The 23,785-nt window shown below is 45.2% G+C and overlaps 1 protein-coding gene across 17 annotated transcripts in view; it reads right to left on the bottom strand.

Moving 5' to 3' along the window:
• CAMTA1 (calmodulin binding transcription activator 1) overlaps nucleotides 1-23,785 on the bottom strand; it is a 939,042-nt gene that overhangs the window by 102,710 nt on the left and 812,547 nt on the right. For all 17 annotated transcript variants that reach the window (XM_075121021.1, XM_075121016.1, XM_075121014.1 and 14 more), the window contains 2 exons: nucleotides 6,304-6,430; nucleotides 1,986-2,120 (listed from right to left, as the gene is read on the bottom strand). In XM_075121021.1, coding sequence (XP_074977122.1) covers nucleotides 1,986-2,120; nucleotides 6,304-6,430 — 262 coding nt within the window. The remainder of the gene's footprint in view (nucleotides 1-1,985; nucleotides 2,121-6,303; nucleotides 6,431-23,785) is intronic.

Below are 23,785 nucleotides of genomic sequence, written 5' to 3'. Positions count from 1 at the left end.
TAGACTATGTCTAAGATTTCCAAAGGGGTCGCACCTCCATTCAAAAATTTTTAGGGGGTCCGCAAATGAAAAAAGGTTGAAAACCACTGGACTAAAGAGTTAACAGAACCATTATTTCCCATGTTCCAGTCTCCAATATGGCATATATTGCATATGTACAAGCTACTTCTCCCTTCACTTCTTTTATGTAACTTAAATCAGTTCTTCTCTCTCTTTATTAGCTACTGGTTCTCTGAATAGTGGGGATTTTTCTAAATCAGATTTGCCCAATGATTATATGAGAATACAAAAACTGTCAAATGAATGGATCAACAAAAAGTGATGTTAGGACTTTTTCTAAAACTGGACAGAATACATTGCAGTGCCTACCAAATCAAGACTCTCTCATGAACTAAGGGATGAAAAAATGGTAACTGTTCCATGGTCTCTTTCCAGACTGTCAAGGTTGCTAACACAAATCAGCTACTTTCCGCAGGTCTCCAGGGCCTGAGCTGGAAGGCATATCTCCGTGGCAATCACAGACCGGAAGGGAAATGAAGTGGCTGTCCGGTTAGTTAATGTTGGCAACTTGCCTAATGCTTAGCCAAAGAGAAAACCAATAAACTTCCAGCAGTCAGTGTTTTACAAAAATAACTGAAACCAGTCACTGGATCAGTTGCTTCCTGGGTGCATTCAATAGCAGCTGCAAATCTCTACTCTTTCTTTCTCAACAGGTTTTATACCTGCTGGCAGCATGTATTTTATGTGGCAACTCAATTCTCCCTGGCAGGCATGCTGAACCCTTCAGAGTAGAGAACTCCCCTGCTTCCCTTTCTATACTTCTTACAACCCTGTTCTGCTGCAATTGGTCACTTTTAAAAGAATTGTTGAGGGGCACAGAATTACCAGATAAATATTAAGGGTAAAGCATGTGTTCCCATTGAGGTTGCCAATAATTTATCAGCTCTGACATCTAGCAAAACCTAACTACATTCTGTTCTGGTCAGTCAAATCAGGGAAAGAGAGATGGACTCGGCTTCAGACTGCCTGGCTAGTAACTAATGATTTTATAGTTTGTAAAGCATTCTCACTAAGAATGGGGAATGAGACAGCATCTTAGAATCTTTGAGAAAAAAGCCCGTCCTTGAACCATACATGCCAAAGAACGTCTACGTTGTCCCTGCTCATAGATGTTGTGCAGGCCCATGAGAATTAGACTCCATTGGCATCCAAGATTCTCAGTTGCTGGGCATAATCTATGTCTGTGCTGTTTAATAAATCACGATTTTAAAATGAGATTTGGACACCATAAATACCACAGATTATAACCATCAGGTCTGTGGGTCCTGAATAGATTCAGGATGTGTGGATCAGCCTTGCCTTGCTCTTGGAGATTCTCTCTCCAGGCACTGACTCACCATCTTCCCATCTGTATTTTGTTTAGTTCAGTGGCTTTCTATCTGGGGTCTGCCCACTACGTCTAAGATTTCCAAAGGGGTCCGCACCTCAAACTGAAATTTTTTAAGGGTCCACAAATGAAAAAAGGTTGAAAACCACTGCATTAGTTACATAGACTTTTTTTAGTGCAGAAAGGGGGAACAAATGTGGCATTTTAGAATTTTTCCTGACAAGATGAAGCTCAGAGTTCTGACAGAAGACGCAGTATGCCTGGGGCTGGCCCTGACAGTGGTGACCAGTCAGGCCCCTTTCTTTGGGACAGTCAGTTTTCTATTACAGAGGAAGCATCCTTTCTCCCCCTTCCCCCTCAAATGGATCAGACATTGGGCCACAGGCTCCCCAGCTAAATATTTTGTTCACACCAAAAAGACAATGAAAAATTTCAGCAAATGGTCTCTAAAATGGAGTAATATTGAAACAATAAGCAAAAGAATCTCAGTACAGCTAAGACTCATCTCCTTTTCCTGCCCCAACACGAGGAGCTCTCTTTACTCCCCTGCACCCAAGTGTGGTAAACTTTGTTAAGGGACACTGAATATACTCCTTACCATCCAAGGACAGCCAGTCATGCTGGGAGGAAGGCAGGGTTGGTAGAGCTCTGGCTTTATATTCAAACACCACAGAGTTGGAGATGATCTGATTGTTGAAGGCAACTTGCAGAGTCACAAGCCCGGTATCATGAGCTAAAAACAAAGAACAAGTGGTAAGAATAGGTATTTCTCTGCAGGAATGCATGATTCAGTTTTGTTCTACAGCTCTCGTCATATGCAAAGGGAGAGAGCAAGAGCAGAAAGGGCTTCTGAGAAGTGTTTCTGTGCTTTGCACAGCTGGAAAGTCAGATGTTTATCAGGTTTCTCTAACCTGGAGATATGCTGTAGACTGCAAACTCCATTCGCAGAAGACACAGATTACACATATGTTGGAGTGATTAAAAGATTAATAAATAACTCAGTATTATTTTATCACCAACTTCCCTCTGATGCTACAGTGAAGTTGTCTTTTCATGCACATCAAGCCAAATACCAAGCTTCAGTGCGAGGCCATACAAAGCCTCTGCAAAGATCCTGAAAGCGCCAAACCCAGTTAAGACCACAGAGAAGCCACAGAAACGATGACATCTCCATGGGAGATGTAAAGGGACAGTAAATGCAGCTTCTAGTTCCAGTTAATGTTTAATGTTCTATGTTAAAAGGAAAAAACAAGACATTATTTTAAAACTAATTAATTCAAGCCTTCTAAATGAAAACTGGGATATGAGTTTACTAATGCACATCAACTCTCCAAAGTGCTGTTCGAATAATCTATGGGACAACACACACACAGTGGTGCAGCCCGTACAATACAAGGAAGCTGTCCTATGGATACTCTGGAGTGTCTCTGTTGTATTAACAGAAATAGCTTTGTACATGTGAGGGGAGCCTCCTTGGTATTCTATTTGCTATTATTACATATAAAACATATACAGAAACTTCAAATAAGAACAAACTGCTTACAAAAGTGGAAGGAAAGATGCTGAGGGTTGAAGCTTTGCAGCTGACTGGGCAAGAGATCTGGAGAAAGGGGGCTGAACCTGATAATTTTCCTGGTTTTTTTTAACTAGGAACATGGAGGTCAGTTCTCCATCTGGGCTCATGAAGGACAGGCACACTCTGTCCATGTACTTCACTGGGAGTTTTGTCTAAGTAAGCAGTACCTGGGCCCAATGTGGTTTTAAATATTCTTTTAGAAAATAGCTATCTAATGACACACGTGAATTGCCATTGCCATTCTAGCTGTGCCATGGAGGGAGCTGCTCCACTGACTTAATAGCTTAGACAGGACACTCTAGTCACCACAGTGGAAAAACCCTCATGGTAAGTGTTACTTGCACCTGTTTCGCTGGGGATCTAGGGATTTCTATGGAGCAGCTCCCTTTTGAAATTCCTCCAGGCCTAGAGGAATTCACATTTCAGGATCTTGTGTGTACTTACTGCATTTAGGTATCAAAACAGCAGTTCATTAATTGGTGCTTCCCTCGTGTCACTCTCTAGATTTACAATTTACTCAGTTTTGGTGCCCTTAGGAAAAGTATACAAGTTACAGCAGGGCTCTGTCCAGATCATTTAGAGTGATTAAAATCACAGAAGCATGACTGCTGACCCCTAAACAACTTTAATTAATAGTTCTCCAAGCTGGAAATAAGCCATCTTAAAGTGCTGCCAGTGACTCTTTCTTATACTCCCCAAAACAACCAACCAGAGATTGTTTAACAGAATAAAAACCCATGTCATATACCATGGGCTCAGTTCTCTATTGCCTTGCATCTGATCCAGTTGAGTGTAAGACACCATCACCAGTGCGTGTCAGAGAAAAGCTTTCATTTGATTTTGTTTATATCCACCTTGTTTAGGTAGAAATGACAACACAAGGTACAAGGCAGAGAGTCAGGACCAATGTTCTCTCTAATTTTTGACAGGCCGTGTATGCAAAAAATTTCTTCTGTGCAAATTATTGTGCTTCTGTGCAAATTTTTGTGCACGCGGTGTTTTGCCGTGTGCACGGGGTTTAGGATCTGCGCACAGCTTAGAGGGAACAGTGGTCAGGACCAGAGCTGTTAACTGCTTCCGAAGAATAATCTTGACTAAAGTAGTTCCCAGTCCCGGCTGGTCTCTCCGATCAGCTCATTCTCCTAGTACCTTTCCAGCTGCCCTGAGTGCAAATGGATCAGAGGGGTCCTTAGTTGGTATCATCATCTTTTTCTTTGACTGCTGCTTTCCCCATGGTTTTTGGGAGCCTTAGAGGGAGGTGGGTCTGAACATAGTGCTAGGAGCTAGGTGCTGGCTCTGACCCTAATTCCTTCTGTGGCTTCAATAAGACACGACCCTCTCTGCCTCAGCTGATCCATCAGTAAAATGAGGGTGATAATACTTACTTACCTGCCTCTCAAAGGTGTTAGAGGAGTCATTAATTGACATTCATTTGTAGAGTGTTTTGAAGATGGAAAGTGCCATATAAGGGGCAATTATTATTAATATTACTTAAACTTCAGAAGTCTTCAGAGACTTTAATTTTCCCGTAATTTCTTATGATCTTTTAAACTCAATAGCTTGGTTGTTTTTTTTAATGTAATGCAGAAGACAAACGACATGTAAGTTCTCTCCCTCTCTCTCTCTCGGATACTCTTTTGGTCATGCTGGTGATATTTTATCTTGCCAGCTTTTAATTTCCTTCTGCAGTCACTTGCTTTGCTACACTATTTCTTAATCAATCAATGCTCTTAATATTTTTCTTTTTTTTTCTTTTTAATCTCTTGCCCTGAAAAAGCAATACTTGTCTAATTACTATAAACAGTGCTTGTTTGGGTGGTTTGGACATTTTGCAGCATATATTAAATCTACACTCTGCTGTTAGGGTTTAAAACATGGATTCGCTCTATTTCAACTAACTTTTTTATTATTTGTTTTCAATCTGTTTGTCTGTATCTCTGTTACTTCCCTTTAAAGCTCCCACACTTGACCTGAAAGTAGTTGTGTTCTAGGACTAACCATTCTGTTTTTCTGATTAAATCATTCTCTGATTTTCCAGTTTGTTTATCCAGCTTTGTCACTTGTTAGAGCCAGAGGGAGATGCAATGAGTTCATCAAAGGTAAACGCAAATCCAGCTGATGGGGGCACAATTTGCAATGCAGAAATGAGGGAAAGAGCCCTGGATGAATCCCAGGGCTGGGATATCAGTACCCTAATTCCAAGTGCACAGAGTCTCTGTTTTCTTCATTCCTCCTGCCCCGTGATATATTAGTTTGAGGCATACCCTGCAAATCTATCATGTAACACAATCTATCATGTAACACATCAGGGAAGGATGTAGGGAAATCATCCTCACTGGCTTCTCCCCTTAGAGCGACTCAGGATATCTGCCCATTTGCAGCACAAGGAGCAGAAGACCCAAGTCTTTTGGAAGAAACATATTTTTTAGTTATGAGTGAAGTGCTTTAACGATGCAGAAGGAGACAGTTCCCTGACCCACAGAATTCACCATCTTACTAGTTCACACACAGCTTGCTGCCACAAGATGGAAACAGTTGGATTAGAAAGTGAGAGATGCATCAAGGATGGCTGCCAATGCCAGGGAAGGTGAGCATCTGGGAGGAGAGGAAGCAGCTGAGGGCACCAAGACTTTAGTGCTGGTCTACATGGTCAGTTAATGCACAGCAGGCTAGCGTGCTGTGCATACACACCCTGGATTGCTGCAGAGAAGCCCTTAGAGAGAGAAGAAAGCCACGATGTACAGACGAGTCTCAAAGAAGGCCCCACGTCTAGAGATGAAGCAACAATGCTTGTGTCAGAGGGCTCAGTGCTTTTGCATCTGGCTCATCACACTGTACACTGGCCAGGACTTGCTGTGGGTAGCAGCGAAGGCCAAGCACCATAAGTGAATGCAAGAGACCCCTCTCATGGGTAAGTGCTACCCAGCACAAGAGAGCTGTACTGGGCTCAGAGGTTTGTTCACAGAACTGCTGCACTATATCTACAACTCCACAGCTATAGCTACAAGTCCACAGCTATTGTGACCTGGGTGTGCATCCTCTCCGTCACCCCCACCTTTCACCTGCTGCTCTCCAGAACATTTGCTAAGTGTCGATTATTTCTCCTATTCATTTCAGTAAGCTGGGTAAACAGAAACTTTGGCTCAGCTCTCTGCTTAGTAATGCTAACATGAACACCCATGGTTAGGTTCATGCACTGAGATACTGCAGTGCTGTGTCAGAGTCAAGGGGAAGAATTCAGGACAGCTTCCTAATATTTGCTGCCCGGCTGGCTGAGCTGGGTTCATGTGGCACAGTCCAATCATCATATCACCAGCTGCGTGAGATGGGCATACCTTACCTGGGCAGTAACAGCGCAGCACCCCTGGCTGTATTAAAGATGCAGGCACTGAGATCTGATCAAACAGACAGCTGTAGTTATTGCTGGCGTCCTGCCATGGGCCTGTGATTAGGACTTTCACTCCTCCCTGCAAGGGAAAGGGCAGGAAAGAGAGGAAATAGCGTTACAAAGGAAGCATTCCCCAGGGTGGTGCATGCACTTAGACCTGGAACCATGGGTCAAAAAAAGCATCATGAGAGAGAACAGAAAACCAAGGCCAGGAAGCAGGACTCCTCCAGTACAGGCTGAGATCCACTGCTGATTCTCGCAGTGTTGTCAAGTCACTAGCTAAGTGTCTCTGCAACTGACATTGCTCTGGCTGTATCACTGCATGGGTTAGCAAGGGCCCCCTTGCCTCAGGCCCTTATAGTGCCATGATCAGATTGTCTAGCGTACCCTTGGGCCTCTGATCTCACCCTGGGGTGCAGGGTTAGTCCCCTAACAACTTTCCTTCTCTTCGCTCCTCCTGCACCCCTCTCCCAAAGGTATAACCACGCGCTGTGCTTCTCTGCCTTGACCACAACCCCGCAACAGACACTGCACTGCGTTCTGCTGCCCTCAGCGCTTAATGTGCGCCTGGCTGAAATGGGTTGCAGACACGCAAACAAAACTTCTGCAGCTCCAGTCAGGTGGCTAAGCCGCATACATTTCAGCCTTGCCTGGGGGATGGGGAGGAACCCCTCTGATTGGCTCCTTTCCTTTCTGCCCGCCCTCCTGGGGCATAAGCAGCCAATCAGAGATGCTGAGGGAGTGAGGGGAGCAAAACAGAGCACAGATGCTGAGGGTAATTCTGCTCCCTCCTTCCCCTGTAAGGGGAGGGCTTTTCTTCTCCTTTCCCCTCCTCTGCCCTTTCCCTCCCTGTAACACTCAGCCCAAGAAGGGGAGAGGGGACCCCACTGCATCCCCCACAGGCCTAGGACAAGGATGTGAAGAACCCCAGGAGCTGCAGGAGAAGCAGAGGTGGGGCTGGAGGCAGAATTGATTGGGGGGGGGGGCGGAGACAGGCAGATGTGATTTGCTTTCATTTCTGTAGAAAATGACAGACTCCCACCTTTTTCAGACGACTTTGAGCACTGGCTGCCCTGACTGCCACCGTCTATTCTGCAGAAACAATAGGGAACACTTGAGTCCCTCCTAATGATAGTGGAATGTCACCCGCTGAACACAGCAGAGCACACAACACATGTCACATCCTAAGCCATGCCACACACCAGAACAGAGGGTAGATCATGGAATTTGAGTGGACTGGGGGGGAGGATAAATGAAATCTGGCTCATTTATGGGGCAGGGACATGTGTGCAAATCACCAGCAGCTTCCATCAGACCTCGAACTAGGGATCCAGCTGATGCAGCTGGATAAGGAAGGACACAGATACTAAGACACTTGGGTTCCACAGAGATGGTGTTGTGTAAGTATCTAGACACACAAACAAGTAGACAGATAAATATGCTGCCGTGGTGTCTCCCACCAGTGACTTTAGAAATCTGAGTCAAGCCTATTTCAGACCTTTCCGCTTTCCCTGTGGAGGCTCCAGAGAGCACTGTGTTGATGCCACACATCTGATCGGGGGACGGAAAAATCAAGTTAATGATGTGGCCTTGTAATGCACACTAGTAAAAGGCGGCACCAGGATGTTGTTCTTTCAACCACACTGTATTAGCTCTGCCCAGAGAAAAGTCACACTGACCCCTTCACAGATAATGCTGCTAGTGAAAAATGACAGCTTTACGGGCAACTCTACAGAGAACAAATGGCTTCTGGGACGCTCAGTTGTTGTTTGCGGCACCGTATGAGCTGCCGTTTGAAGCACCTGCCAGTGATATTGGAGGTTTTGTACATAAAATGTAACAGGTATGCAGCACACATGGCACTAAGTGATAATGGTTCAGCAAAGCAAACCAGGCACAAGTGAGCTCCAGGAAGCCTGTACTTCCGTTTCGGACACGCTCCTATTAAGCCCCAGTAACAACGCTTTGTCCTTCTGCAGGTCCTTTCAGCCTAGGACCTTAAAGTGCTTTACACACATGGATTAAATCAGCATCACATCTCCCTTTAAGACACATCAGTATAATCCCCATTGTACAAATAAGGAAACTGAGGCACAGAGAGGCAGAGATGTGTCCGAGGACAAACACAGTAAGTGGCAAAGTTTGTAATAGAACCGAGGAGTCTGATGTATTATTATCATCTATATCACAGTAGCATCTAAGAGCCTCAGTCACGGAGCGGGTGCAAGATGCTCTAGAAACACAGAATAAAGCCATGGTCCCTGCTCCTGGCACTCTAACCCATGAAACCAAACTCCCCTCCTAGAGCTCAGACTGGAACTGGAACCCAGGAGTCTTGATTCCCAAGCCCCAGTTCTAAGCATCTAAACATCTCTTGCAAGTGCAGAGAGCAGGCAACTTCCCCAGCCATCTTGGGCCATGGGGCCAGGCAGGGCTTGATCCAAAAGTACCCCCTTCAGTTTTCACTCTAACATCCCCCACTCCCTAGTTCTCAACACCCTTGTGTTGGAAGCAACAGATCCTCTGGCAAGGACCGAATGTAGCTCTCTCTGGGGCCTTATCTCCATTCATCTGCCATGCCAGCAGAGCACAACGATGATCTCTGGTGCCAGAGGCTGAGGCTCCTGATGACCCAGGAGTGGAAGCCCTGCGCTTGAGTTTCAGTTTTGGATCTGTCTGCTTCAAGGCTGCTCTGCTGGTAATCAGTAGAGGGAGCCAACTGCCTGTGGCTCAGGCCTCAAGCAGAGCCATGGGGCTCTTCTCTTTACCTGGTCCTTTTGGTTCAGGAGCTCAATGCTTCCTAGCTGCCCTGAGGGATGTGCGCTGGCTCTGCTCCTCAGCTGCACCTCTGTTGGAGGCCCTGCACTTCCCGGGGAACAGCCTGGACAGGCATATGGGGAGAAGGCAGAAAGGATATTCAGCTTGCAAAGTATCTCACAGCTATCCAGTAGATAAAATACTGCAGAGAAGGCAAGGTTGTATTTAGGGGAATGGGAGCCCATCCAAAAGTTAAGGAGTACTTGTGGCACCTTAGAGACTAACCAATTTATTTGAGCATGAGCTTTCGTGAGCTATAGCTCACTTCATCGGATGCATACCGTGGAAACTGCAGAAGACATTATATACACACAGAGACCATGAAACAATACCTCCTCCCACCCCACTGTCCTGCTGGTAATAGCTTATCTAAAGTGATCATCAAGTTGGGCCATTTCCAGCACAAATCCAGGTTTTCTCACCCTCCGCCCTCCCCCCCCCACAAACTCACTCTCCTGCTGGTAATAGCCCATCCAAAGTGACCACTCTCTTCACAATGTGTATGATAATCAAGGTGGGCCATTTCCTGCACAAATCCAGGTTCTCTCAACCTGGATTTGTGCAGGAAATGGCCCACCTTGATTATCATACACATTGTGAAGAGAGTGGTCACTTTGGATGGGCTATTACCAGCAGGAGAGTGAGTTTGTGTGTGTGTGGGGGGGAGGGTGAGAAAACCTGGATTTGTGCTGGAAATGGCCCAACTTGATGATCACTTTAGATAAGCTATTACCAGCAGGACAGTGGGGTGGGAGGAGGTATTGTTTCATGGTCTCTGTGTGTATATAATGTCTTCTGCAGTTTCCACGGTATGCATCCGATGAAGTGAGCTGTAGCTCACGAAAGCTCATGCTCAAATAAATTGGTTACTCTCTAAGGTGCCACAAGTACTCCTTTTCTTTTTGCGAATACAGACTAACACGGCTGTTACTCTGAAACCCATCCAAAAGTTGAGATGCTCTAACAAAATCAGGGTGTCATTGCCACCTAATGACCTGCCTGGAGTGCTGTGTAGCAAGTACCTTTAAGTCTGCTGCATCCAGATATTTTCTTTCTGAGAAGGGTTTCCTCCCCTAGATAAGAAAATGGAGTTGAAGACCAGGGGTACCTGAAATACTGATGGAGAGCCTAGTTTCTGATATCATTCAGGTTGACATAAGTTTCCCATTGTGATCCCTTACTTTGCTAAACCGAAACCAATCTGCTGGAAATGGCATAGCTATGGACTTATGCTAGAAGCAGGAAGCCTGCCAAACAATCAGCTGGGCCACTGGATGATCACAATGCTAAAAGAGCACTCAAGGAAGACACAAGGCCATTGCGGAGAAGCTAAATGAATTCTTTGCATTGGTCTTCATTGCAGAGGATGTGAGGGAAATTCCTACACCCGAGCCATTCCTTTTAGTTGACAAATCTGAGGAACTGTCCCAGACTGAGGTGTCAATAGAGGAGCTTTGAGAACAAGTTGATAAATTAAGAAGTAAGTCACCAGGACCAGATGGTATTCATTCAAGAGTTTTAAAGGAATTCAAATATGAAATTGCAGAACTACTAACTGTGGGATGTAACCTATCACTTAAATCAGCTTCTGCACCAGATGACTGGTGGCTAGCTAATGTAACTCCTATTTTTAAAAAAGGCTCCAGAGGTGATCCTGAAAATTACATCCTGGTAAGCATAACTTCAGTACCAGGCAAAGTGGTTGAAATTACAGAAAAGAACAGAATTATCAGACACAGATGAACATTTTATGTTGGAGAAAAGTCAACATGGCTTTTGTAAAGGGAAACCATGTATCACCAATCTATTAGAATTCTTTGAGGGAGTCAATAAACATGTGGACAAGGGTGATCCAGTGTACTTGGACTTTCAGAAAGCCTTTGACAAGGTCCCTTACCAAAGGCTCTTAAGCAAAGTAGTCAGTCAAGGGATAAGCAGGAAAGTCCTCTCATGGATCAGTAACTGGTTAAAATATAGGAAACAAAGGGTAGGGAATAAATGGTAATTTTTCAGAGTGGAGAGAGGTAAATAGCGGGGTCTGCCGAGGATCTATACCAGGACCAGTGCTGTTCCGAAATGATCTGGAAAAAGGGGTAAACAGGGAGGTGGAAGAGTTTGTTGATGACATAAAATTACTCAAGATAGTTAAGTCCAAAGCTGTCTGTTAAGAATTACAAAGGGATCTTACAAAACTGGGCGAGTAGGCAAGAAAATGGCAGATGAAAGTCAATGTTGATAAATTCAAAGTAATGCACATTGGAAAACATGATCCCACCTATACATAGAAAACAATGGGTCTAAATTAGCTGTTACCACTCAAGAAGAGATCTTGGAGTCATTATGGATAGTTCTCTGAAAACGTCTGCTCAATTTGTAGTGGCAGTCAAAAAAGCTAGCAGAATGTTAGGAACTATGAGAAAAGGGATAGCCAATAAGACAGAAAATATCATAATGCTGCTATATAAATCCATATGTAACAGGATGCTTGGAGGGCCAGGTGGCCTAATGGTTGGCATGCTTGATGGCTTCTTGTTTCCCCGGTCAAGGTGCTTCAGTCTTTCAGGCAGTGGGGCTAGGAGGTCCTAAGCCCTCCCACTCCATCAGGTCCCAGCCCAGGGCCCTGTGTGAGATGACCCCTGACCAGGGGCACTCCGAGCAGGAAGTCTAAATCCACTGCCCTAGGCTACTTTGTACCAGAGCCCCCCCAGTCTGGGGCGTGGCCCCAGTGGTTCCATTTGCTGGTGTGGCTGGCCTCCCATGGAGCCCTTCTGTGGATCGTGGGCCCTGCTGTGGTACCAGCTCTTCCAGGAATGGCATCCGTAAGTCTGGTGCGTACAAATGCCACAATGTCTCTGGGTAGCAGTCACCTAGTTGGCTATTAGGTCTCTTCCACAGTCTCCCTTGACTGGGAGACAGAAAGTGCTCCCCGGTGGCTGCCTTGGCAGGCAGGTGACTGGTCTTTTCTATCGGATAAGGTGGTGCCTCTTCCCTAGCTCCTGCCTCTTCCCTAGTCAGCACTGACCTGGCCCCAGTCTCTCCTCTTCTACCCCCTTCAGGCCTGGAATTAGCTGCAGGTATAATAGGATGAGGCTAGCTGGGCCCAAAGATCTCCTTAACTCTGCCATGCTGGTGGGCAGTTTCTCCAATTCGACACACCATGGTACACTCACATCTTGTCACCCCATCTCAAAAACATATCAGAATTAGAAAAAGTGCAGAGAAGGGCAACAAAAATGACTGGGGTCTGGAACAGCTTCCGCGTGGGGATAGATTAAAAAGACTGGGACTGTTCTGCATGGATAAGAGATGACGAAGGGCACCAAAAGTCTAACTGGGTTCAAAATAAGAATTAGGTAAGTTCATGGAGGATAGGTCCATCAATGGCTACTAATCAAGAGGGTGAGGGATATAACCCCAGGCTCTGGATGTCCTTAATCCTCTGACTGCCAGAAACTGGGACTGGATGATGCGATGGATCACTTGATAAATTGCCCTGTTCTGTTCATTCCCTCTGAAGCATCTGGCACCATCCACTGTCAGAAGATGCATATTGGGCGAGATGGACCATTGGAATAATCCAGTACGGCTGTTCTTATGTAAAATTTTTCTGGAACTGTTTTCTGGAACAGTCAAAGTGTCTGGGGGTGAGCTTGCTTCTTGCATTTATTCCTCAAGTTTATTTGTAATGGCTTCACCCTGAAAGGGAGTGGTTTGCTCCAGGGGTGTATTTGGCAAGCACTGTACCTGCTGCCTCGTACTTACAAATAGGAAAACTGAGAATAGGCCCAGATTCAGCATAGCAGGGGCAATTCTATGGCACTTTCCCAAAGCTGAATCTGGCCCACAAAGGGGTGAAGCGACTTGTTTGAGTCAGTGCTCTTTCTCTGTCTCTCATTTTCGCCAGCTATAAATTGGAATAATAATACATCCCATGTAGAAAGCTAGAAACCTCATTCTACCAAGATCCCCTCATTGAGCAAATCTTCAATGTTTTAAAAACCCTAAGGAAATTCTCAGGCAAGAAATGTCATTAATCTGGAGTTAAAACTGAAAATTAAAAAACAAAAATTCACCTCGCCTTTCAGGAATCCAGCCCACCCTTTTATCTCTTCAGAGAATGTTTCGGTTTTCTCTCTAAGTAAAGGCACTAAATTTCCAGACATTCTGAATTTAAGGTTCAATGAAAGGAGCAATGGCAAATGTGTTACCAAGGGCACCCAAAGAGCTGGGCCCCTTGGATCACCGCTTGAGAACACCAAGTGTCTTGGAAATAATGTGGTCCTTAGAAAACGCACTGTGTATTCTCATACTCCTCCAGTTTAGGCTTTGTGACTCCAGAGGCCCCTCCACCTCACGCCCACTGGCTCATTCTGCCCAGGAAAGAATGCCATCAAAGACAAGGCTAAAGTGTCAGTGTGGTATATCTCAGTGGAATAAGCACAGAGCACGCCAAAGGGAAGTGAGTGGAGCAGGGAGCAGAAGGAAAGGGGCAGAGGAATCTTGACTCCTCTTTTCTTTTCTTGGTCCTGGAAGATCACTTAAGAACTCACCTGAGTCTCAGAATCCCTTCCATTCACATTTTCACCTTTCCCAGAAACACACCTTTCCCTGCCCCATGCACACACGTTTTCAGTAGTTCAACATCCAACTCTATTACATCCTTCCATGCAAAAAATCAAATCACCTACCTGAGCCAAGAGGGTAGGGGGCTAGTGTGAGGCTGTGGGAAGAGTTACACCCTTTGCAGGCCTCTCTGTATCAATCATCCCAGAATCCTTTGGGACAAAGCCACTTGCATCATCAGCTGCCTTGTTCCCAACTTTGCTTCCTTCTCTTATAGTCATTTATTTTATTTCCCAAGAAACCATATAGGGTTTGTGGGACCCCTGAGGAGAGACCCAGGGTACAGGTTTTTCAGGTCACAGTACAGATGGGTGGGTGAGTGGATCCCAGGAGCCAAGGGTGTAGAGGAAGGGCATACAGCAAACAGCCAAAGGTCACGGATGGTGGGAGGTGACAGCCAGACCCCCCTGAATGAAGGCAGAGCGTACTCACTGTCCTGAGCCATGCACGCAGTGTGCTTTTCTTTTCTTCCCTTTTGGAGTTAGTGGCAATAAAATGCATGGGCCCCTTTTAAAGGGCCCAGTCTGGCTATACCAGCTCAGACATGTTAAGGAGTCATTGTGGCCTGGCCCAGGTCAGGGCGGAAGGGTTATTACTGATGCCTTATGTGCATTCAGCACGTTTGAATACCTCCTTTAGGATGTGTGCTTCCCTCATCCCCAACACACACTGCTGCAGTGGGAACCCAGCAATGGCCCCTCATGAGCACATCTCTGAAAACTCCACTGTGACCCATGGGAAGGAGCACTTACTGTGTACCTACTACAGCAACCAGAAACAAAGAGAAGCCTAGTGCATACTGACCCCCAGGGGAGCATCTTCTCTGCACCCTCCTGTGCACCAGTGGGACGCACCTCCCCTGTGGATCGTGCAGCCCCAGACTAAGGTCCCACTCTATCACACTTGCTCTAAAACGGGCCACAAATAGCACTCCCCTCTGGCAGGGGCCATCCCACCTCCACATTCCCTCAGCATCAGCAAACAGGGTTCCCTGTTGAGGGCATAAGCTGGGCAGCAGCATCTCTTCACAGCGTAGGCCCAGTCGTTCCTTTCCTCTTCCTTCTTTTATGTCTGTCATCTGGGCCAAGTAAGTTTGCGAGCACCAGCTGAACCCCCTCTCCTAGCCACATAAACCCTCTATGTTCGTATCCATGACTGAAAAATGGACTTTACCGTTGGCTCTACTCGGGTGTTTCACAACCCAGACAGGCAGAGTACCCCATCACTCAGCTAAGCAGGATTCCTTAGCCTGTGTCCTACCAGCTTTTTTGTCAGTCCCACAACAGATTCCAAATGTTCATGCACCAAGCCACACCAAGTACTTAGATCCTCACAATAATGTTCACTGCATTCAAATCAGCATATTTGTTGTTGAAAAAGGGATCAGGTTTTGGCTGCAGTTGTGAGCTGCAATAGTGACATCCAGTGACCAATAGGTGTACCACACCATGCACTTAGCCTGGCAACAATATCTCCTGTCTCAGGGCCAGGCACCTACAGATTTCAACAGAAGCCCTTTATGTGCAGACGAGGCAGAATTTGATTGTAAAGGTGGGAGACTGGATCTGAGTCAGAGCTAGAAAAGTGTTACTGTTCTACCTAAGAAAAAATATTCTTCCCAGCGGAGGGTTTGATGGGCAAGATTTAGCTGAATTCCAGAGAAAACGACATTGCAATAGCTTCTTCCAGTTAGATGGTGGTCTCAGCACTTTACAAATAACGTAGTCAAAAGTTCAAGTTCCTCTAGCAACTGCAAGGGGTTATCCTGTAAACTCTTTGGGGGCAGGGATTGTGTTTTTGTGGTGTTTGCACAGCACCCGACACAGACGGTCCTGGTCTGTGAGGAGGACGTCTAGGTACTACCCCAGTACACATAATAAGTAATAATACAATGTATAGAAATATAGTAAGGCATACATTTAACAGTCAACCAAACAAATACAGATGTCCCAGGTGTGATATGCTTGAGAGCAGGTTGCTGTGTGAACCTTAACTTTTGAATGTCCTGATTCTTATGCTTTTGCATTCTCGGCCTTAACGATACTGCACTGAAGTTGTTTGCACTTAATTTTTGCTTTTAAAATAATCACTAGTAGCATTTCTGAGAAAGGTGTTCAGATCAGTCAGATGAAGGATTATTTTGGCGAGGAGAATTCCAGCAAACAAATGAAACAGGGACCCCTGTAGCCCAAAGCAGCTAGACTTCCTATCAAACTGGAGGAAAATCTACTCTCTCTATCACTCATAGCTGAAGGCTGAAGCTACTATGCAACTCTGTTACACAAAAGATGTGTGTGTTCTACAAACCCCTTTTTCTTTTAGAAGTCTCCCATTCAGGCACCAGCCTGTCCTAACTCCGCTTAGTTTTTTAAACAACTGGCAAATACAGAGCAACAAAGTTCCATCCACTCCAGCTTTAGGTTTAAGGTAGCAGCATGGAGCACAACATTACCTGTGTTATATTAGAGAAGGGTCTATAGAGACCTTGCATTTTGGGGGCAAAATCTGTATAGCAGCCTGCTGCTTGAGCTAGGGATCAATGACCCTCTGTAAAAAATCCTCAAGTCCTTCCTCAGCATTAGACTGTGGTTTTAAAGAGAGATTCTCTTCAGATTCTTTGGGTTCCGATAAACAGAAACTGGGAGTATCTCCCATCCCTCTCACACCGAGGCAGGGACAAGGAACAGCTTCCTGTAAAAATCAGAAGAGCTCTTTAGTAATCAGATGCATAGGTATGTTTGCATTTGTTTTCCAAGGAGATACTAGTATATTTAGCTGTTCCTGTGCTGCCCTCCAGTGGCAAATTTCAGGAGAGACTCTCTAGGACAGTTTAAAGGTGCTCAGTTACTATTTAGGGCATGGCTACACTTGTGAGTTAGAGCGTATTAAAGCAGCCCCGGGCACCCTAGCTCACTCCCCGTCCACACTGGCAAGGCACGTAGAGCGCTCTGACTCCACTCTAGAGCGCTCCTGGTACTCCATCTCGGCGAGAAGATTAACACTTGTTGCGTAGTGGCTGAAACGCCCAGGCATCAGTGTGATTGCATTACTGCGCTCTGATCAGCCTCTGGAAACGTCCCATAATCCCCTTAAGTCAAGTGGACACTCTTCTCATTGTTTTGAACTCGCTGTAGGAATGCGGATATGCCCTTTGAAAACTCCGTTTCTGACAGCTGGCTGCTTATCTGCTCCGAGAAAAAGCAACCATTACTGTGGAATGCTGTGTGTGAGAGAGAGAGGGGGGATCTGCTGCTGTCTGAACTTACAAGACAGCCTGCTGACATGCTCTCAGCCCCCCCTCCCCAAAACCCACTCTCTCTCTCCCCACATACACACAACACACTCCCTGTCACACTCCACCTCACCCCCCCCCCATTTGAAAAGCATGTTGCAGTTAATTGCATGCTGGGATAGCTACCCATAATGCACCGCTCCCAATGCTGCTGCAAGTGCTGCAAATGTGGCCACACCAGTGCGCTTGAAGCTGTCAGTGTGGACAGACTGCAGCGCTTTCCCTACTGCGCTCTACGAAGGCTGGTTTAACTCAAAGCGCTCTACATCTGCAAGTGTAGCCATACTCTTAGTATTTGTATTCAGCACCACAACTGTAGAAAGCGCTTTTCCGAGAGGATAAGGCATAGTCCCTGCCCCAAGGAGCTTACAATCGAGGTTACATATGACACAGCTTGACACAGGGTGAGTGGCCATCTAGCTCAGTAGGGAGTGGGGATTCTGTTTGTCCACAAGCGTAGCCAGCTCTTTCAGTTTTGTATCCAGAGCCCAGACACTGGCACTGCTGAGACACAGCTGATAGCTGGAAGGGCATTCTGGGTAAATGAGAACACCTACTATCACCTTTGCTTCAGAATTTCCCTTTCCAGCATGGACAGAACAGACAGCATTTACAGTGGAGGAGGGTTCCCTAGGGCCATTTGAACTACTAGAGTGATGCATTTTACCCACTGCTGCAGCTGGCTGGTGGCTACTAAGATATAAATGGTTTTTCATGTCAGAAGTTTTTTGATTTTCTTAAATTAATTACAGCAAAAGAGCATTTTATAACAGAGTGGTGATGGGCTCACCGCAGCCTTTCCTGCATGTCTGAGTCTGAATCTTTCCTGCATCATCTGAGATTGCTTAGGGCACAACCAAGGCTCCACCATCCCCGTCTATCCTGAGCCATTGTTTACGTGTCCTCTATGTTGTTAAGTCCCCTAAGTTTTCCCTCTCTAAGTGCTGTTCAAAGGAGGGATTGTTTCGATCAGCAACTGTGCATGTTCTTCCCGCTGCCCAGCGCAATGACTGTCATGACAGAAGCTCTGGTTTCATTCTTAACAGCGCTCACAAAAAATTGCAGGTAAAGACAGTACCTTAATAACCAGGGCTTAACTTTTAATGAAAGAGGTGATGGGGCTCAAGCAATTTTTTTTATTTTTATAACTGACGTGACAAGCCCAGAGGTACCGGGGCTATTAACTGCCAAACTAGGGGTGCTGGGGCTCCAGCACAAATTAAGCGCTGCCAATCACATGAATTCATATTCAGAGATGATCAAGTGAACCTGACTTGACCTAGGATCTTTCTTCTGGTTCAGATGAGTTCAGCCCTTTCCACAGCTCTTGGCCTACACTGATGGGTCTGGCTAAAGAGCTCAGAAGCTTCTCTGCTGGGCCCTGTTGCCAGTCTAAACAGAAAGCATCTGCACAGTTCACTCTGTGGGTTTCCCTGACACTCGTGTTCTGAGATTTCCCCCCAACATTTTTGGATAACAGGCCAAACTAACTCTAGCCATGTTGCTTGTGAACACACCAAAGAGTGACTGAGATGCTAGGAGCTCATGTACGTACGTTTGGATTGGCAGAAAGAGACTGGAGGATTTTTAACTCAGCTAAAATAATGTAACTGGTCCATTTATTTACAGTTAATCCACCTGAACTGAACTTTGCAATATGTTGTCTACATGACTCTTCATTGTCTCTGGTTGTGTTACTGCTGGGCTCTTGGTAACTACAGGAGAGTCATATGTTTAAAACAAACAATGACAGTAGAAAAAGGAAAGAAGAATGTGGGGAGTTTTCTGTGACCCTGTAATAATATCCCCATCAAACAGCCTGAGATTGACACGCTTGCCAGTGATCTCTCAATACTTCTTCCCTAAGGCCTCAATCTAAACCCATGGAAATCAGTGGGAGTCTTTCCCCGGACTTCAGAGGTCTTTGGGAGATGGCGCCTGTGAAAGAGGAATTGGAGAATAAAAAAGGAAGAACAAGATGGATCATCAAACCCCCAGGAGGGACACAGAGGCCATAAGAAAACAAAAGATGACATTTGTTTACACTTTTTATTAGCATTAGGGTTTAAGTTTATCCGATGTTTAAAGAGTTCCTTTCACAGGTGACTAATCTCACTGAAGCTATGAAGCAAGGGCCCTGACAGCAAAGCATTTTTTCTATTGTGTTAGGCCAATAGAAACATTTATTATGAAAGCTTGGTGCAGGCAATTTGTGGTCAGGGAAAAATGATTTTCACCTTGGTAACTCTTCCAGCTCCACTGAGAATCCAAACAAGGTAAATCCTACCATACACATTGAAGCACAGTCATTTCAGTGCCTGTGGAAACTCATTTCCAAGGAAACATTAATTGCAAACTGAATGGTAAAATAAAACTAAAATGATTATTGTGATGAACCCAACAATCCTAGATTCCTAGGACCCAAAGCAGAGTATGTTTTGCAGATGCAGAAAGTTAATTTTATGGCTTTTCTCACTCAGCTCACAATGAAAACTTGCTAATGGGTTGCTGATAAATGTGAAGTGCACAGTACATAATATTTTTATGATGTGATTATGTCAGCCAAGGGATATGAACACCAGAAAGCAAAAACGTAAAGTGCACCAGAAAGGACAGTATTAAGATGCACTTCTGAGTGGTTCTTTGTTAAATGGGATAGTGGTCTGGGCCCACTGCCAGGATCTCACAGCACACCTGTCTGTGTGATCCTCAGAAAAACCTGCCTAAAATGAAGAAAACCCAACAAGGCTTTCCTAGGACAATAATGCCACCATGGTTACATGAACTAACACAAATTCTGGCTTGGGGCCTTTCCGAATGCCCTCAGAAGCAGAAGAAAGAGATTCTTGACAGCTCTGTGCTAGAATCCTTGCAGAAGGTGAACTCTGCAGTGAACTGTCTGGAATCCCCACAAATCTGAAACACAGAAAGAGCAGCACAGGAGCAATAGAATAGCAATTTGGGGCCTGTTCCCAGTGGGTACAAATGCAAGAAAAAAAATTCTCTCCATATCTCAGCAGTTGTGTATAACAAATATTGTACATCAGTAAAGAAAATTAACATCTGAGGTGATGTTTTGAGCTGCTTGGGATTCAAGATTTGTGTCCATACACTCCAGCTTTGGATCTAGCCAATTAAGAAGAAATCCTGGACCCAACATTATATTTGAAAACTGGTCCCCAGTGATTCTGGCCATAGAATAATCAAACCTAGAGGATCATTCAAAGGAAAATAACACCAAATTCTGTGAGAGGAAGAGAGATCACTGGTGGTTTAGTGAATCAATTAGATTACAAAAAGGTTTCCATGACAGCAGCTAAAAAAGAAGGCTTTGGAATGAAAAAAAGAGATGAATTTTTTGAGCTTTTAGGCCCTCTACATAAGCCGAGAGAAGAGTCAGTCTGCCAGTATGGAGAGCAGGTGCAGAGAGGAATGTTGGCCGTTCTCCAGCTCAGACAAAGGTGAACAATGTACCTTCTGAGATGTGAAATCCACAGAAATCCTCCTGGAAAAAATGAAAAGCAGGGGGACACATGGATCAGGGCATGAAGGACTTGAGCTGAAAGAATGGAGGAAACTCTCAGAACATGCAATGGGGAGAACGGTCTCAGAAGGATTTCAATGTTATTCATGTATATAATGAGTCCTTGGTATGGTGCTGAGGGTTGCACCTCCTCGGTGGGAGCTCCTAGAGATACTGTGTCCAAGCACTGGTACAACATATCCGTTTGGAAGGTTGCAGCATCCTGCTAGGTGGTTACTAGTGCTGCTGCCAGGACAGGAGAGATCACAGACAGGGAGTGCAAGACCGGGATTGTTCCTACGGCCTGTGCATGGGTAGCCGGCAGGCCCTTAGGATAGGTCTACTATTCAGTGTAAGCTCAGGCTCAAGCCTAACCATCCTTCCATCTACAATACACACCAGGGATTGGACCCAGGGCCCCAGAACTCCTCAGGGGTGGAGCGTCTGATCCTGAGTCAAGCTGGGACCCAGGGTTCAAGCCCTATTGGTTCACAGTGCAAACACAGTCCCACTGGACTTGTGCTCTGGGAGTCCACCAAAAGTATTCCACAATCCCACAGGGTGCCTTTATTTGTCCTCTGGGTTGTCAAGTTTTCCCACACTGCACTTGTGAACAAAGGGTTTGAGTGGCCATATTTTGGAAGGGCGCGAGGACGTCTGGGATATGGATGGTTAGACTCAGGCCTGTATAATGCTGGAGCTCCAGGCTGACCCAGGGTTCAACAATTCCTAACCTGGGGTTACAAATGAGTGTAGATGCGATGCTCCAGCCCTAGGTTAACAAACCTGCGGTCTGGAAACTCGAGTTCTACTAACCTGGGCTTACACTGCAGTGTAGACATACCCTTAGAGTTAGGCTTGTAGATCTACTATGCTTGGCGGTTGTGCTGACTAATGCTCACTCTGGGTTTACTACTGAAGCACTTTCCTGTGTGATGTGACCACATGGGCCACTGTGTGTGCCCTGCTCCTGCCTGGCACAACATGACAGTGCCAGAAGCTACTTTTTCCTTGTTCTCACTTCCATCGAGAGAACAGAACATGGTGACAGCAAGAGAAAAAGAAAGAATGAATGAAATTCCTCTGTAGAAAAAAAAACTGGGGAAAAAGAAGAGGCTCACACTGGACACAGTGACAGAGCTGCCAATGTCTGATCATTGTCGTGCTGAAAACAAAGCTCCACTTCTGCCACCAGGTGCTAGGAGGAGCAGCTCCCTGAAAACTGTCATCATAGCAATGGATTCAGCAGCAAATATAAAAGATCTGACAGCCACCAAGAGCATGGAACTTGTGGTAGGTGAAAACAAAGTTAGCTCACTGGGGAATGCAAACTGGAGTCTCCCAGCAAAGACAGTGGTTACACTCTGCATTTAAAAGTTCCAGCTCATCAGACAGCTTTGCAGGCTGTTGCTGCAGAAGTCCAGGAGAATGAGCTTCCTTTCCATAGACCAAGACTTCATATGGTCCAAACTGGGGTCCACAATGAGATGTATAGTAACACCATTGACAAACCCAAAGGTGCAGAAGAGAACAGTCTGTTTGGTCACTTTTGTCAAGACATTCTGAATGGCTAATTGGCTCCTCAGGTCAGTCCTGACCTAAAGAATGGGGAAATCAAGTCAAAGACAAACAAGGAGAATGAAATCAAAATGAAGGAAAAGGGCCAGTTCAGAGCCAAAAAACAAAAAGTACAAGCCTAACATCAAAGGAAATAACAAAAAGAAAATGAAGATTCAGAAAAGAAGCAACAATATATTACAAGAAAGTCTTTTGAACAAGGTAGAACAATTCTCCCAGCAGGCTCAGAGTTTCAGGTAGGCTCCCTGTCTGCCACTAAAGTTTATGGCTAAGGATCATTGGGCTCTTCAGTATTAATAAATGTTCATGAAGCTAAAGCAGGTGAACTGTGCAGGTGTAGGTCTCACTACACTAGGTAGCAGTGCTGACTCTTGGATTCACTTGATGTTATTCTTAATAAAACACTTACCTTTGGCATAACTGCATGGGCTTTGTCTCTTGCTCCTGCCTGCACCACAGCATGGCATCTCCAACCTACCCCCTAGTCTCTCCTGTGCAAGGCAGGCTCCATTCACATTGATCGACTTCGTTTGTGAAGAACCCCAGATTCTATTTTGGTAAAATGCACAGTTGGCAGCTCTCATCACAATGGGAACATGATGATGGAGCTTACAAGGGAGGGGCAATTGTATTTTTGGACCTGTCTGCCAGGTCTTCCCCACAAATAGGGGGCTAAAACTCTGTTACTGTTTGGTTAGCATGGAAAGGAAACACTTCCCATGGAAGCTGAGCTATTTACCTGTTGGTTAAAGACAAACAAAAGGACAGATGCTTTTATTTATTGGCATTGATTTTCAGAGGGGTTTAGTTGCTACACAACATGTTATTGTGCTTTTGTACAGTATTAAACCAATAAATAACCAGTTTTTAAAAAATACCAGTAATATTCACCACAGGCCCTGCCACATCAGCTTTTTATCACACTATGAGAGATGATTCTCAGAGAATAAAAAAACCCAACATCCAGATACAAACATGCTGGATTTCCAATCTCTCTCTGGGGATCAGTTGATAGTAAATTACCGCTAACAGTACAACAATCAATAATCAATTGTTGATTAGTTTATCCCAGAAGTAGAGTTATTCCGAACCCCCATTGACTGAAGTGTGGCCTCAGGACTTGATCTCCTATTCTAGAAAGTTCCAGATTTCTCTAGCAACATGTGAGATGTACTGTATAGCATTGGGACTGAACTGTAGTAAGTGGTTGACTACATTTGTATTTGTGGCACCTTAGAGACTAACCAATTTATTTGCGCATAAGCTTTCGTGAGCTACAGCTCACTTCATCGGATGCTGTAGCTCACGAAAGCTTATGCTCAAACAAATTGGTTAGTCTCTAAGGTGCCAAAAGTACTCCTTTTCTTTTTGCAAATACAGACTAACACGGTTGTTACTCTGAAACCTACATTTGTATTATGCATGTGAGCTGTACACTGATCTGTAGCTGGACTGCTACTATCAGCTGTTCTCAGGACGAGAACTGGCTGGATTAAGAAGAAGTGTGTCTGAATGCAATGCGACAGTTCCCCAAAGTAGCCATCTATAGCCATCTACTGAACACTCGCACAGTCTGCAATCATAAAGCTCCTCCTTTTCTG

Source organism: Caretta caretta, chromosome 18, assembly GCF_965140235.1.
Source record: "Caretta caretta isolate rCarCar2 chromosome 18, rCarCar1.hap1, whole genome shotgun sequence".
NCBI classification, from domain to species: Eukaryota; Metazoa; Chordata; order Testudines; family Cheloniidae; genus Caretta; species Caretta caretta.
The sequence above is the reverse complement of the archived record's forward strand: the minus strand, read 5'-3'. Positions and strand labels throughout refer to the sequence as shown.